This window comes from Gobius niger (genome assembly GCF_951799975.1).
Source record: "Gobius niger genome assembly, chromosome: 11".
In the NCBI taxonomy this organism is placed as follows: domain Eukaryota; kingdom Metazoa; phylum Chordata; class Actinopteri; order Gobiiformes; family Gobiidae; genus Gobius; species Gobius niger.
This window is the reverse complement of record NC_136862.1, coordinates 4,395,919-4,409,908: the sequence shown is the minus strand read 5'-3', so window position 1 is coordinate 4,409,908 and position 13,990 is coordinate 4,395,919. Positions and strand designations below refer to the sequence as shown.

Sequence of the window (13,990 nt, the reverse complement as noted above, 5' to 3'; positions counted from 1 at the left end):
AAAGTGCCACATCTGAGTCAAGTCTGGTCGTTGGGGACAACTTGGTCATCCTGAAATATTGGTGCGGACATGTCCCCATGGTCCCCACGCAAACCTACGCCCATGAAAATAAGTCCGGGATGGAATCACAGCGTGTCTATCGAAACAATTTTACAATCTGCTTTATGGAAACTGTTGCAGCTGAACCACCTGAGATCAGAGGCGCCACAATACTGATCGGTGAACCTCCATCACTCAAAAGCCAGAAACAGAAGAAAAAAAGACCCTCAGCATCTTAAGGTTAGGTTGTTGCAGTCGTCAAAACCTCAATTGCCATTCGATATCGATAAACCTTGCAGCCTTATGTCACACGCTCTGCATTCTCTGCATTCAGACTGTGAGATGTTGCCTTCAGTAAGAAGGTTCAGAATCCCACACTGTCGACTAAACAGTGTGGCTTAAATTAACAGGGTTTTAAAAGCAGTACTAAGGCCATAAGCACCACTGCAGGTGTCGTAGCATGTTGCAGTTTTTTACTCATTAATTGTCCGTGAGAGTAAATACTACGCTGACAGAAAAGACAAAGGGACAGAGGGATATTGTACAATTACACATCTTATTTTTTTTCACTCAAACTTCACTGTAAATACTGTTTAAGTCTCCTGGTGTTTTCTGGTCAGAGACACCAGGAGATGAACACTTGCATTACCCCCAGAGGGACTACGGGAAGGATTTATTAAGGTAAACAAGTTGCTGTCAAAATCAAGGCCTAAAACATCATTAAAAGCATTAAATTGGCTTCAAACTGGCATTAAATATAAATTCACTGTCACATTATGACACTGATCAACAGGTTTTACTGTAAGTTCATAGAAAACATATTGAGTTGGAGTTTGGCTGAAATTGACCACATTTCTTGGCAAAAAAATTGCCCGTTTTGTCCAATTCTCTTTCTTTTGTTTGATGAAATGTTTGCAAATCAGAACCAGAACCAGAATTGTTTTTATTGGCATTGTCAATGAACAAGTTCACAAACTAGGACATTTCTTCGGTGCAATCGTGCAACATGAAACATAAAACATAACATAAAACTTGGTAGATAAATAATAAACTATAAAAATGTTAAAACTATGTGAATGGGAATCAATGAAAGGCATTGAAAGGCATATCATATATCGAGAATGAACAATTGACAGGCATTTTTATTGTACTTTTATTGAATATTTATTCTACTGTTTAATATTTATCTTATGTACTGGTTTATTTAGTCGGGACAGTGCATGTTAATGAACACACATGGGACTCATGCATATAAACAGGCCGCGTCTGATCGTGGCCATGGGCTAACTTCCATCCTCGCATTCTCAAACACACTCTCACTCACCCTGGCCTATTGTACATGTTGCTAATATAGTCGAGTAAGCTGGAGTACCTGGAGAAAACCTACGCAGACACGCAGAGAACATAGTTTATGATTGTTGTCTTATGTGCACGGGTTTGGCTACAGCGCGTGGGTGAACAGCCCGAGACAAATTCCCCTCCTGTGGCACAATCAAGTGTAGCTTGATGCCAATTCAGAGAGTTTTGACCTAAATGTTATTATTTTCCTATATATTTGATCCTTTAGAGTTCCATTTGTTTGCTGTTTTTTTCACTTACAAAATAAGTTAACATCAAAACACACATTACAAATAACAGTCAGCAGCATTAGTAGTGGTGCGTTTTCAGGAGGGATTTCAACACTGAGCCTGTCTAATCTGTGTAGGCAACGTGTTACAGCTTTGGGGCAGAAAAAGCAAAATGAAGCTTCCTTTTAGTTTCTGGGACCACAAGCTGCAGCTGATCTGACCTGAGAGCACGAGACGGGGCATGGGGGCGAATCAGGCCAGAGAGGGAGGAGGGGCCAAGCCATTCAAACATTTAGAAGTAAATAATGTCATTTTAAAATCGACTCTAAAACGCACTGGAAGGCAATAATGTGAAGCTGTAATTGGAGCAATGTGTTCATGTTTCCATGTTCCTGTTAAAAGCTGAGCTGCAGTGCATATTGTAAGGCGTAATAATACCTTAGGAGCACTTCGACTTTACTGCGCAGGCGTCGAAGTGCTCCTCAGGTATTATTACGCCTTACAATATAGTTCCCCTTTTTATCTGCTTAGAAAATCAACATGTTTAGTTTTGTGTGACTATACTTGGATCGTGTAACTACGTACGTCATCATATTTAAATAGGGAAAACGTGGAAGAGCTTGGTGACTTCTAACTTCACCTCTGTTTGGGTCCATATAGGAGAGGAGGAGAGGCTAAATGCTAACAACATGTGTGCTGTTTTTCAGTGAATGAGTGGACAGGTACACATGAACTTGTCTAAGCTCAGGTGAGAACATATCTCAGAGTGGAAAACCGGTGGCCTGTTCCTTTAAGATCGAGATCCATTTTAACCATAGACTGTAAAAAATAATGGACGTCTTCTGCTCACTCCTCCCCGTTTACCATAATGACCGCGGTCGTGGGGGAATTCATGGAGGATTTACAGACTCCTCCTCCCCAGCTCTGACGAAGCATGTTCCTAAAAAGGACATAAGGGCGGGATCTTCACTGTAGACTCCGCCCTTGCGTGACGTGTAGCTCGCGCTGCTCCAATGCTAACAGTCCGACCCTCATTAAGTACGAGATTTCAAAAATTCTTCTTACGAAAACCAGCCTGGTTTCATAAATTGTGACTAACCCAGCGTTATCTCAGGAGGAAGATCTGGCCTAGTCTAGTGTTGAAAAAATTGAAACCAGGCTTTAAAGTTGTTTTTAAGGTGTCTAAACTCCAATGCTTTTCAATGGGGGACTAGTGGCGATATGGAGGTACTACAGCAATGGCGGAGCAATGGCAGCCCCCAGTCTCGTGGTCATAAAGCAGAGCAGCCAGCGGCCATTGATTTTAACGGCCATTTTTTAAATAACCGTTCAAAATTGATCAGATGGTTTCTTGAAACAACATTTGAACACACTTTGGAGATGGAAAAGTCTTGTTTTCTTGTATTATCGTTAATATCAAATCAAAAGATTCACACAAGTGTCACATTGGAGCGGGGGTCGCTTCTGATATTTAAACATTTTCCCCGCATTGTTCCACAACCCAATCAAACTCTGGCTTCAGGCACAAAAACACACGTCTCTGTCACTTTCTGATTAGTTAACCTCTTAATCCCCGCCTCAACCGGGTGCATTTACTCCAGTTTGGCATTACCCAAATCTAAAAGCTTCTTGACTGGAGAGTTTACAGCCTACAGGCCAGTGTGACGCCTGATTTGAAAGCTAAGAGCTACAAAACTGATCGAAGAGTTTTCCTCATGTTGTTGCCGCATCGTCGTCACTTTTTCGTCATATTTTTTAACCTTTTTCGTTGCTTTTTTGTTACGTTTGTGTGAGTTTTTGTAATTTTTTGGTTGCTTTTTTGTCACGTTATTGTTGTGGTTTATGCGTTGATTTGTTGCTTTTTTGTCTTTTTTTTTGGTCATGTTTTTTGTTGCGTTTTCATCCTTGTTTACATCACGTTTTCGTCATTTTTTTTTACTTGAAGCTTTTAGATTTGGGTAAAGCCAAACTGGAGTAAATGTGCTTGGTTCAGGTGGGGGTCAAGAGGTTAAAAAATATAAAATTAAAGCGCCCCTCCAGCAGATGGCCACCTTGTTCGCCTGTATTACTGCTGTTATACATGATTTCATTTCTCGTGGAATATAAATAGTTTTCTCCTTGAGTACATTGTATAACATACCGGCTTCTGTGCTATGTGGGAAATACTTTGGTTCCCCAAAATAGTTCTAAGTATAGCTCAGACAGTTGTTTTATAATGCATTTTTACATAACACGACTTACATAATAACCAAGGGATTATGTTCCAGCACAGACTTGAGAGAATAGTGATGCGCTTTATGACCAGCGTGCGCTTCATTCAATACTTTGACAAACTAAATGTGAGTCCGATATGTCGATTAGCTGAGATTGTTTTGACTGGAACCCCAAAACAGATCAATGATACAGATTGATTACATCTTTCCCCTCTATAATAATATATTAATAATGCAGCGGTTTTATATAGAGATTTTCTGGACACTCAAAGACGCTTTACATTGCACTATTTGTTCACTCCGCACTCGGTGGTGGTAAGCTACTATTTCAGCCACAGCTGCCCTGGGGTAGACTTATGGAAGCAAGACAACCTGTCTGCGCCATCAGCTCTTCCAACCACCACTCACTCACTCACTACATTCGCTAGGCTTCCTGGTGTTACCAAACGGTCTCCCATCCAAGTACCGACCAGGCCCTTCCCTGCTTTGCTTCCAAGGTCTGGCGGGATTGGGCAGATTTGGTCATTTTTTCATCATTTTTTCCATCACTTTTTTATTTATTTCTCTTTCGTTGCATTTTCGCCGCATTTTCATTGCTATTTTTCAACAAGCTTTTAGATTTGGGTAAAGCGGAACTGGAGATAATGTTCTCAGATCAGGTGGGGGTTAAGAGGTTTTTCTAAACAAAGACAGTGAATCGTAAAAACTAATATTTTTTCGCAGTTTTTAAAGGTGATGCCTATTTTTTTTTATTTTTTAGATATTTTTCTTGACGTCACTTGTTTATTTAATCTCATAAATAGCACATTTTTCACTCTCGTGCCTCTACCCCCCTCGCACCGCCCATGCGTAATAGCAAACCATCAAGCAAACGCGTGCCACAAAGCTCATAAATCGCGGTGCCGTGACTCCCGCCGCGTGCGTCTCCGATATGAATATGGGGGAACATAAGCCCTGCCCTCTCCGCATCTCATTAGTGCCGCTGTTGGCAGCTCTAGGTGCAGCAGTCTCTCTCCTCTCTCCATACTGAAGCAGGTGTCCAACATGGCGAACGCTCGCATCGGATCTCTTGCGACTATTCTCTTTTTATTCCTCTTTGAGGCGGCTCTTCAAAAAGGTAGGACCCCCGAACCCTTCGCTTGAGCTTCTCTTTGGATGTCTACCCTACTTTCCCCCCGCGGTTTTTGCGCGGTCTCAAGCCGGCGGACAGAGCGCCTTTGCCCCGCTCTCTGCGTAAAAGCGGACTACTATGTGGTGCCCGTGGATGCTGTTGTTTTTCCAAGTCGGGATAACTGTCCGTAAAGTTCAATGGGTGGATACAGAAAACCAGATGGATGGCTGGAAGTGCGTGTTGGCTGACGGGCTTTTTGTGCACGGATTTGTCAGCTCTTCACGTAAAGGAAAATCCGCAACTCTTAAAACCCATCTTGCATTGTGGTGTTCGCTTCGGGCTGTTGTGCGCTGTCATTGTGCGGGGCATATGTTCCAGCTCGGGACCGCTAGCTTGGTTACTTTTGTCGCCCTCGGACCGCTATAAATCACGGAGAAGAAGCGGTAGCCGTAAAAAAAAAAAAAAAAAAAAAACAGGCACTAGTGGCAGCGTGCAGCTTCTGTGAGGTTACGCCACAGCGAGCGAGCTCCATTCAAAACTGTGGCACTTCAGCGATAAAGCGTTCCGCCGACGTAACGACCGCTCCGTGGCGTGGTATCGCCCGAACCGAGCGACTCACCTCGTAAATAAAGGCGATTTCGCTCTCCTGGACGCCAAAAGTTGACGTCCAAACGCCGCCGTCGCAGGGGAAGCGGCGCCCATGTGGTGTGATTTTCTTTCTTTTTTCTTTATGTTTTTTCTTAAGCCGAGTTTTTACGCACTTTCGCGCCGCTAACTACTACATTCGTGCCTTCCAAACCTGGGGGGGGGGGGGGGGGGGGAGTCCGCACGTCGCGCTGGGATATGCGGTAAGCGACGTCATGCGTGAACGAAACATCAAAGGGGGGAGCCGCTCCGGTTTAGTAACGTGACGCGGGAAGCGAGGAAAGGACGCGCCGATAAAAGCGGGCTCAGGCTGAGAACTGCGACACGACTTTTCACGCCTGGCTTTCTGGCTTTTCTCCCAAGGATTAGGAGGGACTTTGAGACAGTTTTTTTTTTTTGCTAGGGAGTTAGTGGGCCGCGGGATTCCGTGTGATGCCGTGGGTATCCCGGCGTGAAAAGTGTGGATATAATGTGATACGGGCTTGTAGGATGAGTAGGGTGAGCTAGCTTAGATGTGGCCGTATAGGAGTAGCCTATAGAAAACATGGCTAAGCGTGTGTTGGGGATGAAAGGAGAGGGCAGCGGTCCGTGTTGTGCCACCCAAAGGACCTTAGCGTGATTTCTGCAGATTTGGTTCACATTTCAGCCCTACTTCGCTCTGGGTTTGTTGATGGCGTAGACGGACATAGGCTTATATATGTCTAGTCCTGCTTTAGAGCTGATTTATCTTCTCGTCTAGTCCTGCACCATTGCGACCCCCCCAAAAAACAACAACCTGATTGCGATTCGATATAATATGTTTTATTTAAACGTCTAAAACTTCTGTCAACGTGTCACCTGCCATCTTGGGGTGAGCAATTATGCATATCCAAATCCCAAAGCATATTGACAGAAGAGCTTACAGCCTATGTCAGTATGATCACTCATTTGAAAGCCAAGACCTTCTAGTTTCTATGAGTATGTGTCAGATTTGTGAGTGAAACACAACATACATGACATTTGCCGCTCCTAACCCTAATCATAACTATAACCCTAGACCCTTGATCAGGGGGGACGGCAACAGGCTAAACCTCATGGTACTCAGTTATTACGTTTCAGCTTCATTCAGCAACAAGAGGCAAATCTGCGAGAGGCAAAGAGGCATCCTAGGAGTTGTCAGGAAAACGTGCTTACGTTACAAGTCTATGGTGGGTTATAAACAGACAACCACAATATAAATAAAGTTTCCAAGTTAGTATTTGTTTTAGCAGAGAGATGGGCGTCCCTACGATTTACTTAATCACTGGGTTGTTTCTGGGTACATTACTCAGATCCCGAAGTTGTCTAAACCCGCAGATACAGTTCACTTCAAACCGACTCATGGGCATGCAATAACACGGCAAACCAAAAAAGCACCGCAATGCTCACACTTATGATCGGGTTTGGCCTGAACCTGGATAACCAGCAGCGATATGGGTAAGGCAGGGAAGTGTCTCAAACAAAAAGGACAAGCAAACAAAAATAATCAAGGCGTGAGTCCGCTCGTACAATCGGTTGATGCAAAACAACGCAAAACAAAAAGCGATCTAAAGAACAGTAGGAAGCAGTAACAGCAGTACTGCAATAAACCAAAAAGATAATACTGAAAATACCGCATTCCCGGCGTCGAATTCCCCAGTCATTCCCCGTTTCCCTTTTCCAGACGGTCTCCCATGAAACCCGTGTGACCCAGAAGTGGTCGCTTCAATCAATAAAACAGGAGGCCCAGCTAACGTCCTGACCGCAATAATATTTTTCCTAGGATAGTTGGTAAACGGTGGACATTCATCAGCCAATCAGAGACTAATTTAAGATTAGGCACCAGCCCACTATCCTTAAGGTTAGTGGCTCGGGCAGGGTCAGGGTTAAGCTGATTGGTTGATATATCTGTGACGTTTCACTCTCATGACTTGTGACTGGTTGATCTACCAACTATCCTTGGAAAAATGTACTCGCGTCCTGGCCACCCCACAGAAAACTGGCACTTCTGACCACTTGCCAACTTCTTTCTGTATAGGAAGTGCTCTGGGGCAAGAGCGACCCCCAATGGTGTCCACCCATTACACTCGGGGCCTTGGGGTTAGGTTATCGCAGTTGCTAAAACCTCAATTTCGATTGGGTAAAGGTTAATCGTTCAGCCTATACCATCCAGGGGAAGCGCGGTTTACTTTGTCTTGGCCTGACTTTCTCCTTCATCAAAACACCAAGAGCTGAACCTGTCAATCATGGTCCAAAGTAAAGCCCCACTTTCTCAAAATCCCAGTGTTGTGCGTCATACTTGACTGAACAGCAAGGACTAACACTATTTTCAACACTTTCACAGTACAGATGTGTGTGATGCTTCTCAGAATTGGCTCCGGGGGCTCGAAGTTTCATGCTTGAGGGCTGAGTTTTTCCCGTAGGCCTGACGTTTCTTACCCCTGGTTTAGTTCTTTGCGGACCTGGTGAAGTGAAGTCCATGCTTGGTCTGGCAGCTGTGATTTTTTTCTGTGTTTTTTTTTTCCTTTTGTATTGTGACCGCAGGCTACATAATCATCACGCACAGTGTTCTCATTGATACACTATAGTGGAGCTTGCAGAACATGGCAATTTGTCTAATGTGTTTCCGAGAATAGGCATACGGTCGGCTTCAATGGGCTTTATTCCAGTATGGCTATGATTAAGTTAAGACCATATATGTACTGGAGGAGGAGAAGCCGATGCCACTCTCTGTCATTGCAAAACAACTTGAATTACAGGCGTCAGCATCGTCACTACCTTAACGTTTGAAATATTTATGCTTTTGGGGAAGATTTATGAAACCAATGATTAGTATTTGGAGTGTTCCTAGAAAGTAAAGCTTGTTCCTGTTCGGCTGCCACTGTTCCTCCCACTGACAACCTTCTACCCGTCGTTAAATGAAAAGTGCCAGAAATTGTCATTCAAAAGCATTACAATGGATTCCAGTCGACATTGTATCGACATTTCTTTGAGGATCGCATTGCTCAATGTTTTTTTACTCCGTAAGTTCATCAAAAAACTACAATTATGGTCCAAAATGCTCTCTAGAATTAACTCTTTTTTGCTCAGAAGTTGACTGTCCAATTTAGTTCTAAATATCCAACTTTTTCTAAACATCTCTGTTCAAAGTGAGGTTTGCAAATCTGTAGAATTGCATTGACTGTTTTTATTTTTAAGTGCTTGGTTTTCACCTAACCCATAGTTATATCATATTGTATTGTTATCGAGATATCTGGCATGAATATCGAGATATGACATTTTGTCCATATCGTCTGTGGCATTAAAATGATCGTATTTAGGCATTAATAAGCATTAAATCTGACTTTCTGTTTCCCGTATAAACCATTCTGCATCTACCGTGCAACACATAGTTTCTATGGTCTCAAAGTTCATCGATTTTTCTCGCAGTGATCAATGTTCAGCTTTTTTCTCCCTTAACATCTTATAGTTTTAATGTCAGAGCAATAAAAGACAGAACTCACCCTTAGCAAATCTTATTTTATGACGTTTTGATCAAGCCGGAGATGTCCCGGAAATAACTACAGCGGCACCGCACTCCCTCGTCTTTCCCAGGCTTATGCATTCACAAATATGGACATGTTTGGTATCCACGTGTAGCACGAAAGACGGCTGAGATGACTCTGTGATCATCCATCCATCCATTTTCGTCCACTTTTCTGTTTCCGGGACGTGCTGGCAGCTGTTGGAACTGCCCAAATCACATTGCACCAGCCCCTATGGCGCCTCCTGCAGGTGGTGGGTCCACAGAAGGACGGCCTCATGGTTCTAACCAGGCCTGTTGTCTCTCATAAGGGGCTTCTGAACCGCTCGTGGTCTGACCGGTCAACTAGGACCTGTTTGCCATAGGAGACCCTACCAGGGGCACGAAGCTCCTGACAACAGAGCTCCAGGATCATTCAGGCTCAAACCCCTCCATCATGTTAAGGTGGCGGTTCAAGGAAGGGACTGTGATCAGATTATGCTAATTTCCTTTCAGTTTTTGATACGGATACCTGAACAATACTTTTTTGATACCTATGCTAGGTAAATATTTGTTGTCTACAACCAGAAAACAACAATAATGTGTGGAAGATCTGCAAATTTACAATATATCGGGTTCATCTCTAATGTCAAGAGATGTGGAAAAAAATGGGTGGACTATTTGGGAAAAAATGTATCATTTATTTGAGCTGAAACAATCAAGTCACTTCCTTCCTCTAACCCTTTACCCCCACTTGAACCGAGCACATTTTCTCCAGTTTGGCTTTACCCAAATCTAAAAGCTTCTTGAAAAAAAGCAAGAAGAAAACAAGGATGAACACGGAATGAAAAAGTATCAAGAAAGCCACAAAAGAGACACAAAAATGTGGCAAAAAAGTGACAATAACTAAAAAAAAAAGCAACAAAATATGGCTAAAAAAGCACAGCAGAACCTTAAAGTGATTTCTCTTTCCCCTTTTCACCTGCATTGTCTGCCTTAATAATATTAAAACAACAGCAATAATTTAAAAAAAAACCTCTTCCAATACATCATGTGCAATATGGCTGATTACACCGGACGGCGCTTAATCCCATTTCATTCAATTATGTCTCCGGATATTGAAACCAAGTCACAATGCCACCTCGCGGAGCTGAGCCTGTCAGGGGAGCGGCCAATTTAGCATCTCCGTCATACGCCAGCTGATAAACGCATACGAATGGCTCACCCCACACAGTGCTAACACAATTACGTAACCGCCCGCATGTAATGTCCATTAGCCTAATAGCAATCTGTCCCCAAAAGATAAGACGCACACACCACCAGCATTTGCTCCGGTAAGCCCTTCTAATTCCTACTTTTGGTCGACATTTTGTGGATTAACCAAAACAAGAACACATAGGCTAATTGCATCCAGTAAAATATATAACAGATAAGATAGAATTGACTCACGGACGACTGATTTATAGAAAGCGGGAAGTTGGAATCGGTCCAATTAGCGAAGCACAAAGGCTGAAATGATGCTGTAGGCACGGTTATTGGGGACAAAGAACATTTAATACAAAAGGACAATTTTTGTTTGTTTGTTGTGTTTTAAGAATTAACTTCATTGTGCTCGTTTTATACATTTGAAAACATCTGATATAACACTGACCTAGCCTGGCCATCCAATCAAGTTTTGTGTAGCCCGCAATAATATCACAATGGGAGTTGCCTCACAGGGCGGCACTAAACATTAAGGCAATAAAACAGAACGGTAAATAAGACTTTGTAAAGTTCAGGCGAATGAAGCATCATGGAAAACATGTCCAAATAAGTGTCGGCAGCAGGTGGTGATGAGCAGCGTGGAAAAAAACCCATGGGGAGAAAAGAGAAACCTCATGGACAGACTATAGAGACCCAGGGCCTATGGGAGTCCCTCAGCAGATGGGTCAAGATAGCAGAACGTCCAGTCCTTGTTGGAGCTTCAGTTCTTCTTGTCCAATCCCAGTTGGCCGTTCGATCTGAGACAGGAGACACCATGTGAATAGTAATGAACAGTAATGTGTCATAATATGACAAAGTCTGCAGTAAGAAGAACTAGAGGATAACTCCCCACAGCCGTGTTCCTGCTCAGGCTTTACTTCAGGCTGTGGGTTAGAGCTTTACCTGACCTGATCAGAAGCTGAATCTCAGAGGTACGCTTTGAGCCTAGTCTTTAATGTAGACACTGTATCTGCTTATGTAACGTGAGCTGGGAGTTTATTCCATTAAACCAGAGCTTGGAGCTAAAGGCTCTGCCTCCTCCAGTGATTTTGGAGACTCGAGGAATCACGAGTCCCTGAGTTTTGAGAGCGGAGTCTCTGCTTGGCCGATATGGAACGATGGCAGAATACAGGCTTTTCCTATTCTTTACAAAGATGTGTATCTGGGAGCAAAGCTGATTTCTTTGAATTCCTGATGGCCGTGATTGACCGGCGTATTTTGTAAAACGAGGACACAATGGAGATGATTTGTTTCACTCAAACTTGGCTGTAAATACTGTTTAAGTGGCGCTAGCCCACAGTTAGCTTTGCCCGTTAGCCTGTTAGCTTCTTCTTCGTGATTCCATTAATGCGTATTGGTGGCTCCGGTCCGGTGGCAGGGTTGCAATTGTGGTTTTCTGGCCAGAGACACCAGGGGGAGATGAAAGACCCCCCATCATCCCATTAACACTTGTATTACCCCCAGAGGGACTATGGAGAGGATTTATAAAGGTAAACAAGTTACTTAGAACTGCTTTAAGGAGACATTATCAACAGTTCAGATTTGGGATGATATCAAGACGAAAATCAAGAAATTAAGCTTAAAGATCTACCATGTTTTAAAGTTGTCCCCTCGTCAAAGACAGACCTGGAGTAGTATTTCACAACATTCACACAGTTTCAGTTAATCCTCGAACAAAGCCGTTAAATTTAGCCGTTTCTTCTTCTACGGTGTCAGTGCCTCGTTCTGCACTGCCTGATTACACTCACATTGTTCAAACCCAAAAACTGTCCACATTTTTAAAGCCCATAATCCAATTCTGAGGCGTTCTCTTCTCAAAGTGTTTATCAAGCTCTACTGGAGCTGCTCACACACTTTTAAAAGCATTATTCCTATAGCTGCCAGCAGGAGGAGCCGCAGTCAAGATTTTCACCAGCTCTTTTGCCTGCATTTCATTGATACTACTTAATTCTGTTAGTGTTTATCTCACATAAACAGTTTTTTTATTATAGTATATCTTTGTAGTAACTCCTTTTTGTCGCACTGTAAGTTTGTACGACTATGGTAAAAAATGTGCCAGTCTTTTGAAAGATTCGGCTCCCGTGAAAGAGCCTAAGTCCCATCCTTCACCACAGAGCATGTTTGGAGAATTCATAACTACAATTACAGGTCTTAAACCTAACACGCAGACAGGTTATTTTCTTGTTTGCGAGGCCTAAACACTGCAGCCGTAGCCGTTAGCTCATTGCAACCATCCCGAATTACAACGTCTCTCCATCCTGCAGCCCTTACCCAGCGGAGAACACCGTATTTCATCTTTATAGGGCGTTATAAAACTCCCTAACCTTGTGCAGACCCCCACAAACATGCCCCCGAAATGCATGCGGTTCGTTAGTTTATCAGTAAATATTTCAGCACTCTCTTAAATGTTAATGCCTCCGGGACGCGCTTCAAGTGCCACCGACCCAATCTCACGACATATACCGTCCAAACATTTGACTCGGATGGAGCTGTTCTCTGCTGTTTATTTGCGCGCACACCCTCCCCCTGCATGGCGTGCCGCGTCCGTGGGCTGTGCGGCGGAAAACGGTTCCGCTGATTTCCAACAAAGCTCCGGGCACACTCGCACAAAGCGTATCAATTATTTACTCGAGGCCCCCATACTGTATAGGCCCGACTTTGTGCTAAGCGTTGCAGGATGCGCCCCCCCCCCCCTCCTCTACTCCCTCCTCCTCTCTCAGCTTGTCCTCTTTCTACTCAAATAAACGCTTCTGATGAGAGGGAGCGCAGCCGCAAAGGGAGGGGAAAAAAAAAGTAGAGAAAATACGACGGCGGCGTTAATTAATTGCGCCCTCGCTGTATGGACACACCGCGCGCCGCGAGTTCCACCCCGGCACACTCCGGCTTGTCGCAGAATCGCTCCCGAAACGAAATGGATTCATGAGAGAAAGTCTTCACGGCTCAGCGCGCCCAGCAAGCCTGCCTTTTATGTTTCAGAGGGCACGTGTGGCTCCCCTGCCCCTAAAGAGATAACATTTTTTCCTCCGGGAATTTTCAGAATCGTATTTAACTGTCAAAATGTGACGTGTCTTTTATGCTCGGCGGTGGCTACGTTTGCGGCTTGATAAAAAAAAAAACGAAAAAAAAACCCGGCAGAATCAGACACATTTGGAGTTGTGTTCATACCGGGAGCTGAGCGATTTTTTGGGGAAAACATCTACATCAGCGCGCTCGTGTAATTGTCTGAGTCATTTTTTGGGGCCGAATGGAGAGTTTGTTTCAGCGCCGTCTGCTGCATCATCCGCCGTCGTTGGCGCCGGCCTCGAACAATTAGGAGGAAAGTTACAACGAGAAAAACGGTCCAAGTCATTTTGTTCATCCTTTTTTCTTTTATTACTTTCTTGACTAACTAAAGATCATTTTGTTCATGCTAAACCTAAAGCCAAATGTTAAACTAAGAAGTCAGTGGGTTCGAGGTGTGAATGTGTGGAACTCAGCTTTTTTGTTTTGCATAAAAAAAGTAAAAGTATGAAAAGCATTAAACGAAAAAACACTGTCATTTTGGGCTGCATGATATTGAAGTAACGTAATCATTGAACTTTTACACATTATTAAGTTCTGTTAATTGTTTTTGGGTGAGTTTGCAAAAAATGGCGTCAATTTCCGTCAAATGAAGACTAATAATTAAAGCAGT

At 43.5% G+C, this 13,990-nt stretch overlaps 1 protein-coding gene across 4 annotated transcripts in view; it reads left to right on the top strand.

Annotated features, from left to right (window-relative positions):
* Positions 1-4,810: 4,810 nt before the first annotated feature.
* Positions 4,811-13,990, top strand: part of cadm1a (cell adhesion molecule 1a) — a 276,840-nt gene continuing 267,660 nt past the window's right edge. For all 4 annotated transcript variants that reach the window (XM_079565663.1, XM_079565662.1, XM_079565661.1 and 1 more), the window contains exon 1: positions 4,811-4,937. In XM_079565663.1, coding sequence (XP_079421789.1) covers positions 4,865-4,937 — 73 coding nt within the window. In that variant the 5' untranslated portion in view covers positions 4,811-4,864. The remainder of the gene's footprint in view (positions 4,938-13,990) is intronic.